This window comes from Aquarana catesbeiana, linkage group LG09 (genome assembly GCF_042186555.1).
Source record: "Aquarana catesbeiana isolate 2022-GZ linkage group LG09, ASM4218655v1, whole genome shotgun sequence".
In the NCBI taxonomy this organism is placed as follows: Eukaryota; Metazoa; Chordata; class Amphibia; order Anura; family Ranidae; genus Aquarana; species Aquarana catesbeiana.
In genome coordinates this window covers 253,462,165-253,483,812 of record NC_133332.1, presented here as the reverse complement: position 1 = coordinate 253,483,812, position 21,648 = coordinate 253,462,165, and the positions used below count along the sequence as shown (strand labels likewise).

Below are 21,648 nucleotides of genomic sequence, written 5' to 3'. Positions count from 1 at the left end.
GTTCTGAGGCCAATTTAAAGCAGATAAAGCAACAAGTGAGTTTAATTACCACCTTAATCAGCCACAGAACCTAATTAATATATGTTCGGTTTTAAGGCTCGATTCACACCTGTGCATTTTTAGTGCTTTTTGCATTTTGCAGATTTGCACTACGGAATGTGTTCCATAGGAAACCATGTTAAATGGACTGTAGTGCAAATATGCAAAATGCAAAAAGCACTAAAAATGCATAGGTGTGAATCCAGGCTTAAAGGGATGAGGTGGAAACCCTAGTTCCGAATAGGGTTGCCACCTCATTCCTTTAAACCCGAACACATATGAATTACACAGGTTTTGAGGCTAATTTAATGGAGGTTAAGGAACCAAGTGAGTTTAATTACCACCTTGATCAGCCACAGAACCTGTGTAATTAATATGTGTCCGGTTTTAAAGGGATGAGGTGGCAACCCAAGTTCTGAAAGACCTGAAAATTATTTTAAGGGTTCCGCTGGGGTAAAACAGTTAAGAACAGCTGCTTTGTGGTATTCCCCTTCACTCCTACTTTGGTATCCGCATAAGAGGTTATGTGTTATGTAGGTAACAGAGGATAGGGGTGTAGGAACTGGACCAACATAGACAGTAATTGAAGGGAAGGGAAATGTGATCTACAAGTACAATGGGGGAGAGGGCTGTGCTAGGGAATAGACACTTTCTACAGTGCCAATTCCCTTGAAAGTTCCAATGCACAACACAAATTGTTTATGAAAAACAGAAGCACTGCAAGTACACTAAGCATTAAAAATACTGCATCTTTCCTGTGCTTTTACCTGCAATTTTTAAATTGTTCACAGGGTCTCTTTAAGTTACACTGTTCAGGGCTGGATTTCTACATAGTCAACATAGCCCATGGCCTAGGCTTGTAGGACTGCCAGGAGTGGTGCATTTTCACCGACATGTCATGTTGCTGACTATCGATTATGCATTCCTGAGTATAAAAAAAGGCTCCACACTGCTGCCCTGCATGCACAGTTTGTGCATCTTTGTTGGTGGAATGGCATACTGGGTCCATACACGTAGAACTAAACTTCAAGCAGAATGGAGTGACAGTATACAGTGCCTTGAAAAAGTATTCAAAACTCTTGAAATGTTCCACATTTTGTCATGTTACAACCAAAAACGTAAATGTATTTTATTGGGATTTTATGTGATAGACCAACACAAAGTGGCACATAATTGTGAAGTGGAAGGAAAATGATAAATGGTTTTCAATTTTTTTTACATATAAATATGTGAAAAGTGTGGCGTGCATTTGTATTCAGCCCCCCCGGAGTCAATACTTTGTAGAACCACCTTTTCCTGCAATTATAGCTGCAAGTCTTTTTGGGGATGTCTCTACCAGCTTTGCACATCTAGAGAGTGACATTCTTGCCCATTCTTTTTTGCGAAATAGCTCAAGCTCTTTCAGATTAGACGAAGAGCGTCCGTGAACAGCAATTTTCAAATCTTGCCACAGATTCTCAATTGGATTTAGGTCTGGGCTTTGACTGGGCCATTCTAACACATGAATATGCTTTGTTCTAAACCATTCCATTGTAGCTCTGGCTGTATGTTTAGGGTCGTTGTTCTGCTGGAAGGTGAACCTCCGTCACAGTCTCAAGTCTTTTGCAGACTCTAAGCCTGGGTTCACACCTATGCGAATTAGATGCGGCTTACACTGCATCTAATTCGCAGGACATTTTAAAATACATTCATATGAATGCATCTGGTTCACATATGTGCGTTGCATTCGCACTGCGCATTGCACAAAAAACGTGTGCGTTTTCTGGGCATTGCGGTGCGAACTACAAGCCTATTATCTCCTATGGCAACGCATCTGATTTGCAGATGCATTGCGTTCTGAACAAGGATTTTCTACTTCTCCTCACTACACCCCCCCTCTCCCCCCTCTCCCTGCTCACTGATCCTGAGCTAAAACGCAATGATTCCTTTGAACAGGAGATTTTTATCTCCCCAGTGAAACCTGAGCTTCAATTCACACCGCACATGTGTGAAACCGGGCTAAGAGGTTTTCTTCTAAGATTGCCCTGTAGTTGGCTCCATCCATCTTCCCATCAACTCTGACCAGCTTCCCTGTCCCTGCTGAGGAAAAGCATCCCCACTACATGATGCCACCACCATGTATGTTTCACGGTGGGGATGGTGTGTTCAGGGTGATGTGCAGCGTTAGTTTTCCGCCACACACAGGGCTTTGCTTTTAGGCCAAAAAGTTCAACTTTGGTCTCATCTGACCAGAGCACCTTCTTCCACATGTTTGCGGTGTCCCCCACATAGCTTCTCGCAAACTGCAAACAGGACTTATTATGGCTTTTGTTCAATAATGGCTTTCTTCTTGCCATTCTTCCATAAAGGTCAGATTTGTGGAGTGCACAACTAATAGTTGTCCTGTGGACAGATTCTCCCACCTGAGCTGTGGATCTCTGCGGCTCCTCCAGAGTTACCATGGGCCTCTTGGATGCTTCTCTGATTAATGCTCTTCTTGCCCAGCCTGTCAGTTTAGGTGGACGGCCGTGCTTGGTAGGTTTGCAGTTGTGCCATATTCTTTCCATTTTCGGATGATGGATTAAACAGTGCTTCGTGAGATGTTCAAAGCTTAGGATAATTTTTTATAACCTAACTCTACTTTAATCCTTCCAGCGCTGAAGTGGTTAAAGTGGAGTTCCATCCAAAAGTGGAACTTCCACCCATCGGATTCCTCCCCCCTCCAGTGTCACAGTTGACACCTTTCAGGGGGGAGGGGGGTGTAGATACCTGTATATTACAGGTATCTGTACCCACTTCCGGCATAGATAGCCGCAGAATCTGCGGTTATTTACGCCACTTCCTGTCCCCCCCCCGCTGTCTGCTGGGAAACACACGGGTCCCAGAGACAGCAGGGACCATCTGCGCATGCGCAGTAGGGAACCGGGAAGTGAAGCCGCAAGCCTTCACTTCCTGATTCCCTTACCGAAGATGGAGGCGGCAGCACCCGAGGACCGAGAGACGGTTCGGCCTCGGGTGCCGACATCGCGGTCGCCCTGGACAGGTAAGTGTCCATGTTTTAAAAGTCAGCAGCTGCAGTATTTGTAGCTGCTGACTTTTAAAAAAAAAATTTCGGCGGAGCTCCGCTTTAACAAACCTCTGAGGGCTTCACAGAACAACAGTATTTATACTAGAATTAAATTACACATAGGTGGACTCTATTTACTACTTAGGTGACTTTTATAGGCAATTGGTTCCACTAGATTTTAGTTAGGGGTAGCAGAGTAGAGGGGGCTGAATACAAATGCACGCCAGATTTTTCACATATTTTTTTTCTTTTCCTTTCACTTCACAATTATGTGCCACTGTGTGTTGGTCTATCACATAAAATCCCAATTAAATACATTTACATTTTTGGTTGTAACATGACAAAATGTGCAAAATTTCAAGGGACATTTTCAAGGCACTGTATGGGTGCAGAATATTCAAGGCTGAAGCTGAGAAGGGCTCCACATAAATGACAGTTGAGCATGCACCAGTTGGTCTTAAGAGAACTTCTATTCCAGCCTTTCTCAACCTTTTTACCCCAGAAGAACCCTTGAAATAATTCTCAGGTCCTGGTGAACCCCTGCTAAAACCAATTCATTGGAAGTCAGTAGCAAGTATTCCCCCCTGACATTGCAGTCAATATGCCCTCCTTGCAGATGGCCAAAAAAGATCATTGGTTTCATGCTTCTGATGCTTCTGATGTTACCAAATGGCATTGGCCCTGGAACTATCCAGGCACAATCAAATGGAAGATCAATCAGCCACAGCTCAATGAACCCTTAGCAACCTCTGGACGATCCTTGGTTGAGAATGGCCGTTCTAGTCAGTTCCTGTTGTACTGATTTGGAGTAAGCAAAAGGTCTCTAAGTCTCGCTAGACCTAGCATGCCTTTTGTAGCTATGTCTGATCTAGCGAGAGTCCATGGGCTTTTGCTTGCTTAGACATACAAGTCATACAAGTCTATAGGAAAGCCAAACCCTCATGGAACAGGTCAAATACAGGTCAGAAGGAGGCCAACTGCAGATCAAATGCATCTATCAATGACTTCTGAATGATCTTAGAAGCATCTCAAACTGATGTCATTGTCACAAGGCCAAAGGTCATTTACAAAGGCCCTAAGTCTGGCTACCTGACTGGAACAAGAGAGAAGGGTGTCAGAAGACAGCTGGCCTAGGGCTATAAATCTGTCTATAACAATGTTCAGTACAGATTGACCTTTAACATAATTTGCAAATACACTACCAAAATGTGCCCTTTGCTTAAAAGTGGTTAAATTCTATTCCAATCATTTATAGTGGTGCAAACACAAAACATTTCAATAACATGGCAGTTTACTGGTGTGTAATATGTAATATACACCACAGAATGCTTGGTTGAGTAGAGACTATAACGTGCAACACAGCTAACAGCCTGGAGTGGAGCATTAAACATACAGCACAGCCTATAGGATTGGGCAGTGTGCATTATATTGTGTACATCACAGTGTACAAAATAGAGTGGAGTATAAAATGTACAGCACAGCCTACAAAGTGCAGGGTGGAGTAGATAACACACAGTACAGTATACAGAGGGGAGCAGTATGGTATTGGGCTTTCAAGAGAATTTGTCAATATGCCTATTCAGGTAACAGGTTTTCTTGAAAGAACACCCCTCACCTTGTCTATCCAAAAATAGATGAGCACCTGGCCTCCTCCCGGGATGCAATGATCAAGACTGACTGGCCAATTTCCTGGCCCCAACACTCTCTCATAAGGAGGAGAAGTAAATAGAAGTTAAAGCTCAGTACTTGGAACCCTGAAAATTATCCCTTTGCTCTGCAAGGGTTATGCTGTGTACACACGACTGGACTTTCTACGGACTGAATCACGTCGGACTTTTCAACGGACTTTTCAACAGACTTCGGTCGAATCGGACTTGTCTACACACAATCACACAAGTCCAACGGATTCGACCGTGATGACGTACGACCAGACTAGCATAAGGAAGTTCATAGCCAAAGCTGCCCTATCGTCGGTTTTCGTCCATCGGGCTAGACAAACGGATTTTTCAACCGGACTAGAGTCCGTCGGAAAGATTTTAAGCATGTTCTAAACCTAAAGTCCGTCACATTTTCGACAGAAAAAGTCCGCTGCAGGTCCGATGAAGCCCACACATAGTCGAATTGTCCGTCGTACAAGTTTGGTCGAAAAGTTGGCCGTGTGTACATGGTATTAGTTGTTCGTTTAGGTCTAGTTTGCCTGTTAAAGAAGATTTACTTACCCGATCATTTGCGCTGTTAAACTGGTCCCTACAATGTACACACATAGGTGTTTAGCAGAAAAATCAAACAAACACTGCCAGCATGTCCAGGAGCAGCAGAAAATTTTTTTTAATACTTATTAACGAGTCTAAACATGTGTTAACTTTAGGCACATTTAGTGCTGGAGCGTTAATTTACTACAGTGACCAGAATAAATTATTATGCTGGCCAATGAAATGAACTAACGCCAAAGCACTTAATGCGTCTAAATGTGTTCCATGTCAAGCGTTTTTTTCTGCCAAAATGCTGCTGCCAGGATGAAAGGCGTCTAGGAGAAATAGTCAAATGTAGGTAAACTTGAACACAGTTTAAGGAACTCGGCAGGTAGGTTATTCCAAACATCTTGGAGAACTAAGCAGATCTTCTGTGGATGTCGACTCTCTCAAATCCTTCTGTCTCTTCATGTAATGCCAGACAGACTCCGTAATGCAGAGATCAGGGCTATGTGAGGGCCAAACCATCACTTCCAGGACTTCTTGTTCTTCTTTACACTGAAGATAGTTCTTAATGACATTGGCTGTATGTTTGGCCAGACTTTTCCAGACAGTAGATGGATGTACCTGGGTCCCACTGGTTTCCGCCAGTTCTGTGCTGATGGCACTGCTGGACATCTTCCAATGTGGAAGGGAAGTAAGCATGAACCGTCTTTCATCTGCTGCATTAAGTTTCCTTGGCTGACCACTGTGTCTACGGTACTCAACGTTACCCATTTATTTGTGCTTCTTCAAAGGAGCTTGAACAGCACATCTTGAAACCCCAGTCTGCTTTGAAATCTTTGCCTGGGAGAGACCTTGCTGATGCAGTATAACTACCTTGTTTTGCTGCTGTGCTCAGTCTTTCCATGGTGCAAGGTGTATGACCTGTGATATGTCTTCCGCAACTTCACTTTAGTAGCAGAGTTTGGCTGTTCCATACTCAGTCTCCTACACAACAATTTCTGTTCAGTTAAAGTGATTGTAAACCTAGTATTTAATGATTTAAATATAACAAATATGTTATACATACCTGCTCTGTGCAATGGTTTTGCACAGAGCAGCCCTGATCCTCCTCTTCTTGGGTGCTCATATCTCCCCCCTCCTCACCAAATGTCCCATAGCAAGCTGCTAGCTATGGGGGCACTTGTGCATACTTGCTCCCGATGTCAGACTTTCCGCTTACCAGACTGGTGAGTCCGCTTGGGCAGAGGGTAGGCTCCCTTACGTATCCGCCCCTGGTAGAGCAGACAGGAGGCACGAGAGTGCGGAGTGGTATGAGAGCCTGGTCCAGGAGTCCAGGTGCCGGAAGAGAGTTGATCTTCAAGCAGCAGGTAGTAATCAGGAGCACAGGCAACAGATGCTGAGCAGGAGCAGAGCAGACAGGTCAAGACACAGGCAGGGTTCGGCAACAGGCGGGCAGCAGAGGTACAGAAGGAGTGTGTGCAGCAGACCTAAATAGGCTGATTGGCGCCAAACGCCGCGCACACCTGCACGCACACCCGCGCACGCATGCGAGCGCCCTGAACACCGGCGTGCACACCAGTGCCCACAGGAATATGCAGACCAATGCCCACAGGCAGACGCACACCAACGCGCGCACGCATCCGGGCACCACCGCGCACACCAGGGTCAGCCGGAGCATGCACACCAGTGCCCACAGGAGCGCGCACCGGAACGCGTGCACCAACGCACACCGGCGCGCACCGGCGCCCAACCAGGTAACCTCTCTGACAGTGCCCCCTCCTCAAGGGTAGACTCTAGATGCTCAGTTGAGCTAAATTGGAGGCATGCGAGTCCTTGAATGCTTGTAAAAGTTCTCTGGCATGTAGGTTACTCTCGGGCTCCCATGAGTTGTCTTCGGGACCATACCCACTCCATTTATGGAGGTATTGGGTTTGATTGCGTCTCCTCCTGCAATCTACAATTGCTTCCACTTCAAATTCCTCCTCGTTGTTAACTATAATAGGCTTGGGTGGGCTGATACTGCGGCCAGCAAAGGAATTTGGAGTAACGGGTTTCAGGAGAGACACATGAAAGACCGGATGCACCTTCAGAGAGTTAGGCAGGTCAAGTTCGTAGGCGACGTCGTTAATCTTCCTTTTCACCTGGAAGGGACCCAAAAACTTAGGACCCAGGTTTTTAGAAGGACAGGCTAACTTCAGATTGGCGGTGGACAACCACACTTGGTTGCCAGGTTCCAAAACAAGTTCCCCGCGCCTCTTCCTATCGAACATTTGTTTATAGTGTTCCTGAGCCTTGGCCATGGTGTCCTGTAGTAGCTTATTGTTAGAAGAAAAAAAATCCAAGGTTTCGGAGACAGCAGGAACGGTACATTCGGGTATTGATCCAGGCAGAAAGGACGGGTGGAAGCCATAGTGGTGTCTGAATAGTGGATGAATGCAGGGAATTGTTAATGAGAACTCAGCAACAGGAAGCAAGGAGACCCAATCATCCTGAGAAAAAGCAGAAAAACAGCGGAGATATTGCTCCAGAGTCTGATTGGTTCTCTCAGTTTGCCCATTCGACTGGGGATGATAAGCTGAGGAAAATGCCAATTCAATTTCCAGGGAGCCACAGAGGGCTTTCCAGAACCTAGAGGTAAACTGAACACCTCGGTCGGATACTATATTCATCGGAACGCCATGCAATCTTATTATTTCTTTAATGAAGATATTAGCTGTCTCCAAGGCTGAGGGAGTGCCCTTCGCGGGAAGAAAATGGGCCATCTTAGACAGCCTGTCTACCACAACAAAGATGGAGGAAAAACCTTTTGATGGGGGAAGTTCGACGCTGAAGTCCATCAAGATCATACTCCACGGTCTCTCTGGGACCGGTAAGAGTTTTAATAGGCCCCAGGCTCTTGTCCGGCTGTTCTTGCTTCTGGCGCAAGTATTACATGAGTCAACATAATCCTTACAGTCCTTACTGAGATGAGGCCACCAGAAGGTACGCTGTACCAGGTCAGTTTTCCGTGCACCAAAATGTCCGGCCAACTTATGGTCATGTCAAAGTTCCAACACATGTACCCTTAGGTCCTCAGGGACCACAATCTTGCCTTCGTACCAGAACAGGCCATCCTTAGCACAAGTTTCAGCAGGTGGGGTCATTCCAATGGAGGCCCGTCTAATTCGGGAGACAAGGTCCTCTTGAAGAAGTAGGAAGTTCCCAGAAGGAAGAATGGTGTCCGGAGGTAGGGTTTCCTCAGAGTCATGGAACATATGGGAGAGCGCGTCTGGCTTGACATTTTTGGATCCGGGTCTATAGGTAATGTGGAACTGGAATCGGGAGAAAAAGAGTGCCCATCTGGCCTGCCGAGGTCTTAGTCTCTTAGCTGTTCTCAGGTACTCCAAGTTCTTATGGTCCGTATAGACCAGAATGGGATGTACAGCACCCTCCAGTAGATAGCGCCACTCCTCCAAAGCCGCCTTAATGGCCAGAAGTTCCCGATCCCTGAAAGCTTGTGTGAGAAGAACCCCACTGGGTACAGGAGAGCTTTGACGCCTTGCCGTTGGGAGAGTACTGCTCCTACCGCAATTTCGGAAGCGTAAACCTCCAAAACGAAAGGTAGAGCTGGATTAGGGTGTTGAAGGATAGTAGCTGAAGTGAACAGTGCTTTGAGTTTTTCAAAGGCCAGCTGTGCTTTAGGGGTCCAGCAGAATCGGGTCCCTTGTCTGGTAAGCTCGGTAATAGGAGCAATTATTGAAGAGAACCCTCTAATGAATTTCCTGTAAAAATTGGCAAAGCCAATGAAGGGCTGTACCCCTTTCTTATCTGCAGGTGCAGGCCAGTCCAGGATCACAAATACTTTTTGAGGGTCCATCTTAATGCCCTTGGCCGAGATGACTAGGCCCAGAAACTGAACACATTGGAGCTCAAACTCACACTTCTCGAGTTTGGCGTAAAGCCCATGTTGCCTAAGTTGAGTGAGTACATTCCTGCGGTGATCGATCAGTTAAGCAGAGAAAGTCAGGATATCGTCCAAGTAAACTATGACATTTAGGTCAAGGTAATGACGGAAGACGTCGTTAATGAAGTGCTGGATAGTCGCTGGGGCATTACACTGACCGAAGGGCATGACAAGGTACTCGAAGTGCCCAAATCAAGTACGAAAGGCCGTCTTCCATTCATCCCTTTTTCTGATACGAATTAAATTGTAAGCTCCGCGGAGGTCCAATTTTGTGAAAACTGTTGCGGTTCCCAGCCTTTGAAAAAGTTCAGGTACTAGCGGCAGTGGGTATCTGTTTTTAATAGTAATTTTATTCAACTCCCAGTAGTCAATGCAGGGACGTAAGGAGTGATCCTTCTTCTCGACAAAGAAGATGCCTGCACCAGCTGGAGAGGTGGAAGGGCAAATTAACCCCTTCTTCAGGTTTTCATCTATATAGTCCTTCAAGGTGCCCAACTCCTGCTCAGTTAATGGAAAGATCCTCCCGAAGGGAACTTCGGTCCCAGGTAAGAGTTTTATTGGACAGTCGTAAAGCCTGTGTACTGGGAGAGTCTCTGCTCCCTTCTTGCTGAATACATCCAGAAAATCCTGGTAGGGAATGGACTGGCGTAACTCAGAGTCTGAGTCCAAGCAAAGAAGCTGGGATGATGTTGCAGATGTTCCATGTAAACAGTGTTGCCGGCAGTATTCGGAGAGGAATTGAATTTCCCCCGTAGACCAGTTGTGCGCCTGCAACCAGGGCATTCCTAGGATGCTTGGGAAGAGAGGAGAGCATAAGACATCGAAGAGTTGGAGTTCCTGGTGATCAGGGCCTATGGTGGCCAGTAAAGGAACGGTCTCCTGGGTGACTGGACCGGAACTGAGGGTGGAGCCATCTGCTAGATATACTGCAAGTCCCTGGGCCTTGGACTGGAAAGGAATGCCATGGTTGTTAGTGAAGGCTAGGTCAATGAAGCAACTACATGCTCCAGAGTCAATGATGACTGATACTGGGATATTCCTCCCGGGAAGCTGCAACGTGACAGAAAGAGCCAGGTGAGTACCAGATTTAGGCAAGACAGATGCACATACAGAAGAGATAGGCAGGCACTTACGTATCTTGTTGGGGCAGGCCCTCACAAAATGTCCAGGTTCTCCACAGTACAGACATAAGTTGTGGGTACGTCTGTGCAACTTTTCTTCCGGAGTGAGGGATGGACAGAGCAGACCGAGTTGCATGGGTTATGGAGCTTCCGCGGCCGGAGCAGAGGAGGCAGGAGGAAATTGACTGGCGGAACTGGGAACTTTAGGGAGTATCCAGATAGGACGAGAGTGACTAGTAGACCTCTCAGAACGTCTCTCTCTTAGGAGGCGGTGAATTTGGATGGACAAGTTGATAAGTTCATCCAGGGTTTGAGGTATTCCGATGCGTGCCAACTCATTTTTGAGAGGGTCAGATAACCCCATCCGAAATTTGTGACGCAGGGCAGCGTTGTTCCACTCTGTATCAGAGCTCCAGCATCTGAACTCAACTGAGTAATCTTCAGCTGCTCTGCGACCTTGTTGCAGGGAATGCAAAGCAGCTTCAGCGGTCGCCGTTAGTTGGGGATCCTCATATAATTGTGACATGGCTAGGAAGAAGGCATCCAGGGAATCCAGGGACCTAGATTTCTGCTCAGGAAGGCAGTGGGCCCAGGTTTGAGGCTTGCCGGCCAGTAGAGAGATGACGAAACACACCTTAGTGGCTTCCAGGGAATAGGTGCGGGGTTCTAAAGCGAAATAGAGCTCGCAGGCATTGCGTAAGGCCCGATACTTGCAGCGTTCTCCAGTGAACCTTTCGGGCGTGGGTACCCTAGGCTCAGGAGGGAGCATTACTACTGAGGGTGCTTGGGAATGTCCATCAGACGATGCTCCCTGAGGGTGAGGAGGTGCAGAAAGGGCCTGGACTTGTCCCTCTAATCTGGAGTAGCCTGCTTGTAGACTCTTTACTGCTTGAGTTCATCCATGGGGGAGGCCCCCTGCCCGGACTCAGTCATGGCTGCCTGAAACTGTCAGACTTTCCACTTACCAGACTGGTGAGTCCGCTTGGGTAGAGGGTAGGCTCCCTTACGTATCCGACTCATGGCCCCTGGTAGAGCAGACAGGAGGCACGAGAGTGCGGAGTGGTATGAGAGCCTGGTGCAGGAGTCCAGGTGCCGGAAGAGAAGTGATCTTCAAGCAGCAGGTAGTAATCAGGAGCACAGACAAGAGATGCTGAGCAGGAGCAGAGCAGGCAGGTCAAGACACAGGCAGGGTTCGGCAACAGGCAGGCAGCAGAGGTACAGAAGGAGCAGGCAGGAGAGGAGTCAATCAGGCTGAGGTCAGTTACAGGCAGAAGTCAGGAGAATCCAATAGGCAAGCCGGGTCGTCAGGAGATCAGAACACAGGAACACAGGAAAAGCAATGGGAACTATGGCACAGGAGCTGTTGATCAGGCAGCACCGAGCAGAGTGTGCAGCAGGCCTAAATAGGCTGATTGGAGCCAAACGCTGCGCACTTGCGTGCACGCCTGCACGCGCGCGCGCCCCCTGAACACCGGCATGCACACCAGTGCCCACAGGAATACGCAGACCAGCGCACACAGGCGGACGCGTGCGCATCCGGCACCACCGCGCACACCAGGGTCAGCCGGAGCATGCACACCAGTGCCCACAGGAGCGTGCGCACTAGCGCGCACCGGAACGCGCGCACCGGCGCCCAATCAGGTAACCTCTCTGACACCCAAGCTGAGCTGTGTGTGTCCACTGACACACAAAGCAAGGCACAGCGTACCCCCCATCATGCCCCCCTCCTGCTGCTGTTTCTGAGCCAATGAGGAGAGAGAGAGAGACGCTGCTCTTGTGCACATTTCTGGATCAAGATCAGGCTCAGATAAGCATGGGGGGGATCAGACCACAGAAGGTGTTTTACCTTAATGCATAGAATGTATTAGAGTAAAAAACCTTCTAGCTTTACAATCACTTTACTGATTGTGTTTCAACTTACATAAGAAATTGATTATCATTAGCACCTGCTTGGTATAATTAGTTAATCATACACCTAATCCTAGCAAACCCCTCACTTTTTTGTGCAAGTGTAAAAATTGATGCTGGTTTGAAGTCAAAGGGTAGTCACACCAAATATTGATTTGATTTAGATTTTTCTTCTGTTGCATTTCGTAAACTGATAAAAACATACAATTCAAATATATATTTTTGAAAACATTGTTAGTTTACAGAATTTCTTCACACCTTCCTAAAACTTTTGCACAGTACTGTATATATACAGTATATACAATTATTTAGTTTATGCTGCAATACTGAAAGTTTTTTACGTTTATTTTAGGTGATAATGGCTTAAGGGGAGAGAAAGGAGAAAAAGGTAAGACCTCCAATGGTAAAGACTTTCATATTTTAAGCTATACTTTAAAATACTTTAAAAAAAGCATGTTTCATAGTTTGTTATAAAATTTTGCAAACAGGTAATTTTTCTCCTTCATTGATATGCGCTGATGAGGCGGCACTGGTAGGCTGCACTGATGGGCATTGACAGGCACAGTTAGGGCAGCACTGATGGGGACAGATAAGGCGGTACCAATGGGCACAGACAAGGCGGCACTGATGGCCACTGATAAGATGGCACTGATGGGCCCTGATGGGTGGCACTGATAGGTGTTACTGATAGGTACCACTGATAGATGGCACTGATGGGCACTGATAGGTGACACTGATGGCACTGGTAGGTGACACTGATGGGCAGCACTGTTGATGAGGCACTGATTGGTAAAACTGATAGGTGTGTTGTGAGTGTGGTATGGAATCCTAATCAAGATCTCAGTGTTTATTTTTCAGTGCCTCCAACCTTATGGTAATTTTATGAACTTAGTTCAGAATGTCAGTGCATACCACAATCCTTTCCTGAGTTCGTTAATTTATGGGATTTTTTACCAAAGTATAAAATATCTCCCAACAAAATGAATACGAAAATAATTTGACTTTATTAATTAACAAGTATATTCATACAATTTAATACAGAACTAGATTTTCTGGTGATAGATACTTCACACAAACACTATTAAAACATCAAAATAGCAGTGAAACAAAAACTAATATAATTACTCACGAGAGTCCAAATTGGTCTGTTGGAAAAATATGTGCGGTAATTTACGCTTTATATTCAAGAACGAAATATCCCTTGTCGCTCAGGGAAACAGTCCTTCGAATTTCTCCGGCCTGAAGGAATCCAAAATACGTCTCACAAAGTCAACAGAACAATATTGCTAAAAATGAAATAATTATTAAACCAACAGAGCTTCAGAAATGATATGGAGCAATAAAACTCTCCCTGGGATCACAGAATTATAAATTGATGTAAATATATTTGCCTGAATTCCCTAAAACACGGTTATAATAATGCACCCCTAGACAGTCAATAAATGTCAATACATAACCTATAAAATATAATCCCTACGATTATGAGAGAGAAGATGAAATAGAATTTGTATGATCTGTATCTTACCAATCAGCTTAAAGTGGGAGATATCCCCCAATACCTAAGCACATTGAATGGTTCCAGTCACAAGGTCCAGCAAGATGGGGAGTGGTCACATATCAGCAGACTTCTTGATATCTAGGAGTGCATCTGGTGTATGGGTCTGTGATCCTTTCCTTAGGGCCCTCACAACCTTTATACCATTTTGGAACAATAAGCTCATAAAATTATCATGTGCTCAGCCCAAAAGGTTTGGCTCACTCTCCATTGGTTGGGGAATTTTAATGATTTGCCAGATACCTTAGGTAATATTATCTTCAGCCACTGGGAGCTTCTCAGGACAAAAACTGTTTACTAAACTTATTTTGTTAAAAAGAAGGAATGCGTTTTCTTATTATAATGACTATTTATCTATATTTTGGGGATATAAATATATGTTTATATTGTTTAGGGATCCCTAGTAATTGGTACATAATATAATCATTGAGTATAGATGTGATTAATTAGAATCACACAAAATGGATATTTATATGAACAACGACATGACTCCTGTATCTCCTATGTAAACCTGTCTTTACCACCATGATGGGTATCTAAACACAATTTTTCATTCATCCTATATCGACATATCATATTCTTACTTCTAATATCACATGTATTTATAATGCAACAGGTATACAGGTTATCAGTGTTTCAGTGTTTTCTTAAAACGTCTGAGAAATAGCATATGCATCACTTATGATCATATATATATATATATATATATATATCTATCTCAAGAAAAATATATACAGGAATTGAAGATCTTTCTTGGTTGTTGGAAGTGAGGAACTGAGGGTCTGGAGAAAAGTTCAGCTGTACTAACAAACTCTCCTTATCAATACTCCTTGGTCAATACCATTATAGTCTGTTCATACATTTGGGATTATTGAGATTTGGGTGTCATATACACCTTACAGCTCATCCATTGTCTGTAAGACAGCTTGAGTCAACATTGGTGTTGACTAAAGATCTAAATTCACAATGGGTTTATTTATCCATGTCATGGTTATGCAATAGAGTTTTCTCTGTCAGCTTACCTGTCTCCATGTGTTCATCTCTAGAGACCAGCTGCCTCTCACCTTACTGGTTTTATAACCTCTCCTCTAAGCATGGCCCCACCCCAGCCCCTATCAGGGAACCCTATATTAACCTGTGCACTGCAAGCAAGCAGTGCTGATCAACCATTGTGTGTTAGCCTCCGTGTGTACTTGCTGTGTTTCCTACGTCTGATTCCTGTTACCAACTTTGGCCTGTTCTTGACTCTCCCTGTCTGCTTGTTACCCTGACCTTTGGCGTGTTATGTTTATCCTTGTCTGCTAGTCGCCCTGACCTTTGGCTTACCCCTTACTTCCCTGTCGTTCCAGCCTGCTGCCTCCTTCCTCTTCTCCTGTAAGTCTACGGTGAGCGTGAGCTGTGAGACCCTGGGGGCCGCGACCTGGAGCCAGACTGCAGTGCAGTCCATCCTCACCACTAGAGGCTCTGGTGAACACCCGCTGGCTCTTAGACTCAGCGCCCTGGGGAATCTATGCTCTAGCTCCCACTGGGATCCATGTTAGTTATCCTGTAGACCTGCTTCCTGAACCTTCCAGGGTTCAATCCGCAGCAGTCAGTCCTAGGGTCCACTACCTTAGCGGTGCACTTCTGACTCCTACAGAGTGCATCTGTCACCTGGTCTCAGGTGACCTGACAGTTTGATCAGCCATGGACCCGGCTGATGTGCCGCTACCCGCAGATGATCCGTTGCAGGGCTTAGTTCGCAGACTTGAGACACAGGAATCGCATCAGACCCAAGTGATGCAATTCCTTCAGGATTTGGCATCCCATTTTGAACAGGTTCAGGCCTCATTAGGACCCCCGGTTCAACAACCTCAACCGCTATCTGCTGCTGCACCTATCGCACCAGTCGCAGCCACACATTCATTACAACTGCCAGCTCCAGCCTGTTTCTCTGGGGACTCCAAGGCTTGCAGGGGGTTCCTTAGCCAGTGCACAATTCATTTTGAACTTCAGCCCCAAAACTACCTGTCCGATCGGGCGAAAGTAGCCTATATTATATCCCTCCTGTCTGGTGAGGCGCTAGCTTGGGCTGCCCCTCTGTGGGAACTGAATGATCCAGTGGTTTCTAGCCTGTCTGATTTCTTGAAACTTTTTCGGAATATCTTCGAGGAACCGGGTCGTGTCTCCTCAGCGGCTAGCGCTCTTTTAAGTCTCCGTCAAGAGTCCACTTCTGTGGGACAGTATGCTCTTCAGTTCCGTATCCTCACTGCTGAATTGAGCTGGAATAATGAGGCCCTAGTTGCAACCTTTTTACATGGCCTCTCTGATAGAGTGAAGGATGAATTAGCAGGAAGATCCCTTCCTGCTGATCTGGACGGTGTCATCACCTTGTGTAACCAGATCGATATTCGCTTTCAGGAGAGGGCCCTGGAAAAAAGATGCCAGCACTCCCCGTTCCTTAGGCAGCTTGAGCTCCCAGTCCCTTCTCTTAGATCCAAAGAGCACCCCCTGCCCGCTGAGGAACCTATGCAGCTGGGCTGGACCAAGTTGTCTCCTGAAGAACGCGCTAGGCACAGAACTCTGGGCCTGTGCCTCTATTGTGGGGCTAAAGGTCATTTTCGTGACACTTGTTCTCTTCATCCGAAAAAACGATCGGGGCTAATACATCTGGAAGGTGGAGTATTAGACCCTGAAGTATCACCTTGACCTTCTCGTCTTCTTCTTTCTGTGTTTCTTCATGTCAGCGCTTCCTCTCGTTCGGTCTTGGCACATCTGGATTCGGGAGCCGCTGGCAATTTCATGGATTGGGAAACTGCATCTTCCATGAGACTTACCCTTTTGCCCCTTTCAACGCCATTGGTGGTCTTGGCGATCGATGGCACTGTTTTCCCAGGTGGTCCTATCCGCTTCCAGACCCTCCCTGTTAAGATGTCGGTAGGGACAATCCACCAGCAGTGGATATCCTTCCTTGTCTTACCTAAGGCTTCATCTCCTATCATATTAGGTCTTCCTTGGTTACAGTTCCATTCGCCACACATTGACTGGACTGCTGGACGGATCCTGGCTTGGGGTTCCCCCTGTTCCTCTTACTGCCTCCTCAAGGTTACCCCAAAAGAGAAACTCCCTGTTGCCACCATCCCAGTATCTTCTGCTCTTCCCGCTGCATATAGCGATTTCTGGAATGTCATGTGGCACTCTGGATGAGGAGCCCACCTGTGAACTTGAGCCGATCATTCACTCCAGTTTGCATGGTCATTTGCCTTTGCCTGTTCCTGGACCCCCTTGGACACACACCCAGGCTGACTCGTCTACCAGTTCCACAGTCGCTACGCCCTGTGATGCGATTCTGGTGGTCGCTGCACCTGGCAATGCTGTTCAGTTGGCCTCTGCACCAGTTCAGCCTATGCCCAGTGAAGCTATTCAGCTTGACTTCTGTGACACATTACTTTCTAACCAACCTGGTCTCAGGGATCCACTGACTTCTGCCCAGTCTGATGATCCTGTGCTGGATGTCCAGCTCATCTTTAAGGGTCTGGGGGACCCTTCTCAGACTCCTGATGGTCTTCTTATGCCTTTAACCATTCCTAAGAAGCCTTTAGCCCTCAATAAGTCCTCTCGTCCTCTCCTTACCTCGGTTTCGGTCTCAGGATAATCTTAAGTACGAGGTTAGTCAAGTTCTCGATTGCTGGCGCCGTAGAGGCATTCTTCAGTACCTCGTACATTGGGAAGGGTTTGGTCCTGAGGAGATCACTGCATCTGAGATCTTTGCGCCTCGTCTGTTGAGGAGGTTTCATCTGGAGTTTCCCTTTAAGCCAGGGCCCAGGCGGCGGAGGGGGGGGGGGGGTACCGTCATGGTTATGCAATAGAGTTTTCTCTGTCAGCTTACCTGTCTCCATGTGTTCATCTCTAGAGACCAGCTGCCTCTCACCTGACTGGTTTTATAACCTCTCCTCTAAGCATGGCCCCACCCCAGGCCCTATCAGGGAACCCTATATTAACCTGTGCACTGCAAGCAAGCAGTGCTGATCAACCATTGTGTGTTAGCCTTCATGTGTACTTTCTGTGTTTCCTACGTCTGATTCCTGTTACCGACTTTGTCCTGTTCTCAACTCTCCCTGTCTGCTTGTTACCCTGACCTTTGGCGTGTTATGTTTATCCTTGTCTGCTAGTCGCCCTGACCTTTGGCTTACCCCTTACTTCCCTGTCGTTCCAGTCTGCTGCCTCCTTCCTCTTCTCCTGTAAGTCTACGGTAAGCTGTGAGACCCTGGGGGCCGCGGCCTGTAGCCAGACTGCAGCGCAGTCCAACATTTGTGTAATGTTTATGTTTCTGTTGGGAGGGTAAGTGTTCTTTTGGAAGTTGACTCAGAACTTAACAGTTTAAATTAAAATATGATATTTTGAGGTATCTCCGTCATGACAGGTGGCACTGTGGGCACTGATAGGTGGCACTGTGGGCACTTATAGGTGGCACTCTGGGCACTGGTAGACAGCACTGTTGTGCACTGCTAGATTTCACTGGCAGGTGGCACAGGTGGGCACAGATGAGCTGGTGGCAGCTTTCCTTGATCGAGACCAATGTCCCTCTGAGAGCCGCCGGTGATCGGCTTTTTTTTCTCTCCTCACGCTGTCAGCGCGAGGAGAAAAAATAGCCGATTACCGGCTCTGTTTACATCACATGATCAGTTGTCATTGGCTGACAGCTGATCACGTGGTGAGGGGTCGGGATTGGTCCCTTACTCCGATCTGTGATCAGCCGAGTCTCATAGACTCGGCTGCTCGGGCATGGCAGGACGTCTATTGATGCCCTCCCGGCAAAGTAGGTCCATGCTGTAGCCATCATTCGGCTATAGCGTGGATCTGAAGAAGTTAAAATAAAATAGGTTTAATTAGGACATCAAACACTTCTAAAAGTGTGACTGACAAAGGGTCTAAAGCTGGCCAGGTATGGATCTTTTTTTTGATCAGCCAGCCAGCTGACCAGAAAAACTGAACGGATTCCTCCATCCACAAATTTGAGGTATATGGGGGAATCCACCCCCTGCGCTATTGTATTCTGACAGCACGGAGACTCCTCTACTGTCAGTATACCCTGATCAGCGCTGCAGCCAATTGACTACAAGAGCTGTGCCAGTGAAAATATACTAACAGTCCCGTTAGGGAGGAGTCAATCACTAAATCAACTCCTCTCCAATGGGAACAGCCATAGATGGAACGAAATTCAGCCAATCATTGCTGTTCTGGCTGAATTTCGATGAATGTATGGCCAGCTTTACAGAAGCTGCAGAATTGGTGATGTCAGATCACCTGAGGCCAGGTGACAGATGCAGGCCATTGGGGTCAGGAGTGCACCGCTTAGGTAGTGGAACTCTGACTGCCACGGATGGAGCTCTGGGTGGTTCAGGAAAGCAGGTCCCCTGGAGCACCAACACGAATCACACTGGGAGCTAGAGCATTAGATTCCCTAGGGGCTGGAGTCTAAGAGCCAGCAGGTGTTCACCAGAGCCACTCATGGTGGGGATGGACTTCGCTGCAACTGGCTCCAGGACGCGGGCCCCCCGGGGGTCTCCCAGCTCACACTCATGGTAGGCTACTGGAGGATAGAGAGGAAGCAGCAGACCGGGACAACAAGGGATAGTCAGGAGAAAAGCCAAAAGGTCGGGGCAACGAGCAGACAGGGGTAGATAAAGAACACGCCAAAGGTCAGGGTATGAAGCAGACAAGGATAGTCAAGAACAAGCCAAGGACGGTAAACAGGATCAGACGTAGAGCACACGGCAAGAAGCACACAGGAAGCCAAACACGTAATATTCATCAGCGAGGCTGGCTTGCAGTGCACAGGTTAATATAGTGTTCCCAGTTAGAGGCTGGGGTGGAGCCATGCTTGAGGGGAGATTACTTAAACAGACAGTGAGAGTGCAGGCCCTAAGGCTGATACACAACCAGAGGTAAGCAGACAGACAGGGCATGAAAGTATTACTGCAGATTCATGACAGGTGATAGACAATGACTGCAGGAGAGGTGACTATAAAAGCTCTTCTATTGCAGGTGCATTTTTTCCTGGACTTTTCTTTAACCCTACAGGGTCACTTTAACCTAGCCCTAAAGGTCTAAAGTCAACACACCCAAGTGCCTAAATGTATGTACTAAGCTTTAGGAAAGCCCCGGTAGCTCCTCCTGCTACTGATTTTGTGTAATATTTTAGATATTTATACAGTGTGACAGTTGTACTTTAAAGATGAATTCCAGGTATGGAATTTTTTTAATTGTTACACCGATAAAGCCTGGCCCAATCTAAGTATGTACAGTGCCTTGAAAAAGTATTCATACCCCTTGAAATTTTCCACATTTTGTCATGTTACAACCAAAAACATAAATGTATTTTATTGGGATTATATGTGATAGACCAACACAAAGTTGCACATAATTTTGAAGTAGAAGGAAAATGATAAATGGTTTTCAAAATTTGTTACAAATAAATATGTGAAAAGTGTGGGGTACATTTGTATTCAGTCCCCCTGAGTCAATACTTTGTAGAACCACCTTTCTCTGCAATTTCAGCTGCAAGTCTTTTGGGGGATTTTTTTACCAGCTTTGCACATTCAGAGAGTGACATTTTTGCCCATTCTTCTTTGTAAAATATCTCAAGCTCTGTCAGATTGGATGGAGAGCGACTGAACAGCAATTTTCAAGTCTTGCCACAGATTCTCATTTGGATTTAGGTCTTGACTTTGACTGGGCCATTCTAACACATGAACATGCTTTGATCTAAACGATTTCTTTGTAGCTCTGGCTGTATGTTTAGGGTCGTTGTCCTGCTGGAAGGTGAACCTCCACCCCAGTCTCAAGTCTTTTGCAGGCTCTAAAAGGTTTTCTTCTAAGATTGCCCTGTATTTGGCTCCATCCATCTTCCCATCAACTCTGATCAGCTTCCCTGTCCCTGCTGAAGAAAAGCATCCCCACAACATGATGCTGCCACCACCATGTTTCACGGTGGGGATGGTGTGTTCAGGGTGATGTGCAGTGTTAGTTTACCACCAAATAGTGTTTTGGTTTTAGGCGAAAAAGTTCAATTTTGGTCTCATCTGACCAGAACACCTTCTTCTACATGTTTGCTGTGTCCCCCACATGGCTTCTCGCAAAATGCAAATGAGAATTCTTATGACTTTCTTTCAACAATGTCTTTCTTCTTGCCACTCTTTCATAAAGGCCAGATTTGTGGAGTACACGACTAATAGTTGTCCTGTGGGCAGATTCTTCCACCTGAGCTGTGGGTCTCTGCAGCTCCTCCTGAGTTACCATGGGCCTCTTGGCTGCTTTTCTGAATAATGCTCTCCTTGCCCGGCCTGTCAGTTTAGGTGGACATCCATGTCTTGGTAGGTTTGCAGTTGTGCCATACTCTTTCCATTTTCAGATGATGGATTGAACAGAGCTCCGTGAGATGTTCAAAGCTTGGGATATTTTTTTATAACCTAACCCTGCTTTAAACTTCTAGCCAACTTTATTCCTGACTTGTCTGGTGTGTTACTTGGCCTTCATGATGCTATGTGTTCACTAAGATTCTTTAACCACTTCCCGACCAGCTTACATACATATACAGAGGCAGGTTGGCTGTTCTGCACGAATCACCGTATATGTACGGCGGCTCCTCTAAGAGCCATAGCAGGCACGTGCCCGCTGCACAGCAGGGGAACCAGATGTGCGTGGCTGGCGGTCACGATCGCCGCCGGCCACCTACGATCGTGGGCACGAGGGCCAGAATGGGGATTTGTGTATGTAAACACACAAATCCCTGTTCTGACAGGGGAGGAGAAACAGATCGTCTGTTCCTACTAAGTAGGAACATTGATCTGGCTCCT

General features: G+C 46.5%; 1 protein-coding gene across 1 annotated transcript in view; it reads left to right on the top strand.

Moving 5' to 3' along the window:
• LOC141108526 (ficolin-1-like) overlaps window positions 1-21,648 on the top strand; it is an 84,579-nt gene that overhangs the window by 25,866 nt on the left and 37,065 nt on the right. Inside the window, exon 4 of the mRNA XM_073600209.1 lies at window positions 12,608-12,643. Within this exon, the coding sequence (XP_073456310.1) occupies window positions 12,608-12,643 (36 nt within the window). The remainder of the gene's footprint in view (window positions 1-12,607; window positions 12,644-21,648) is intronic.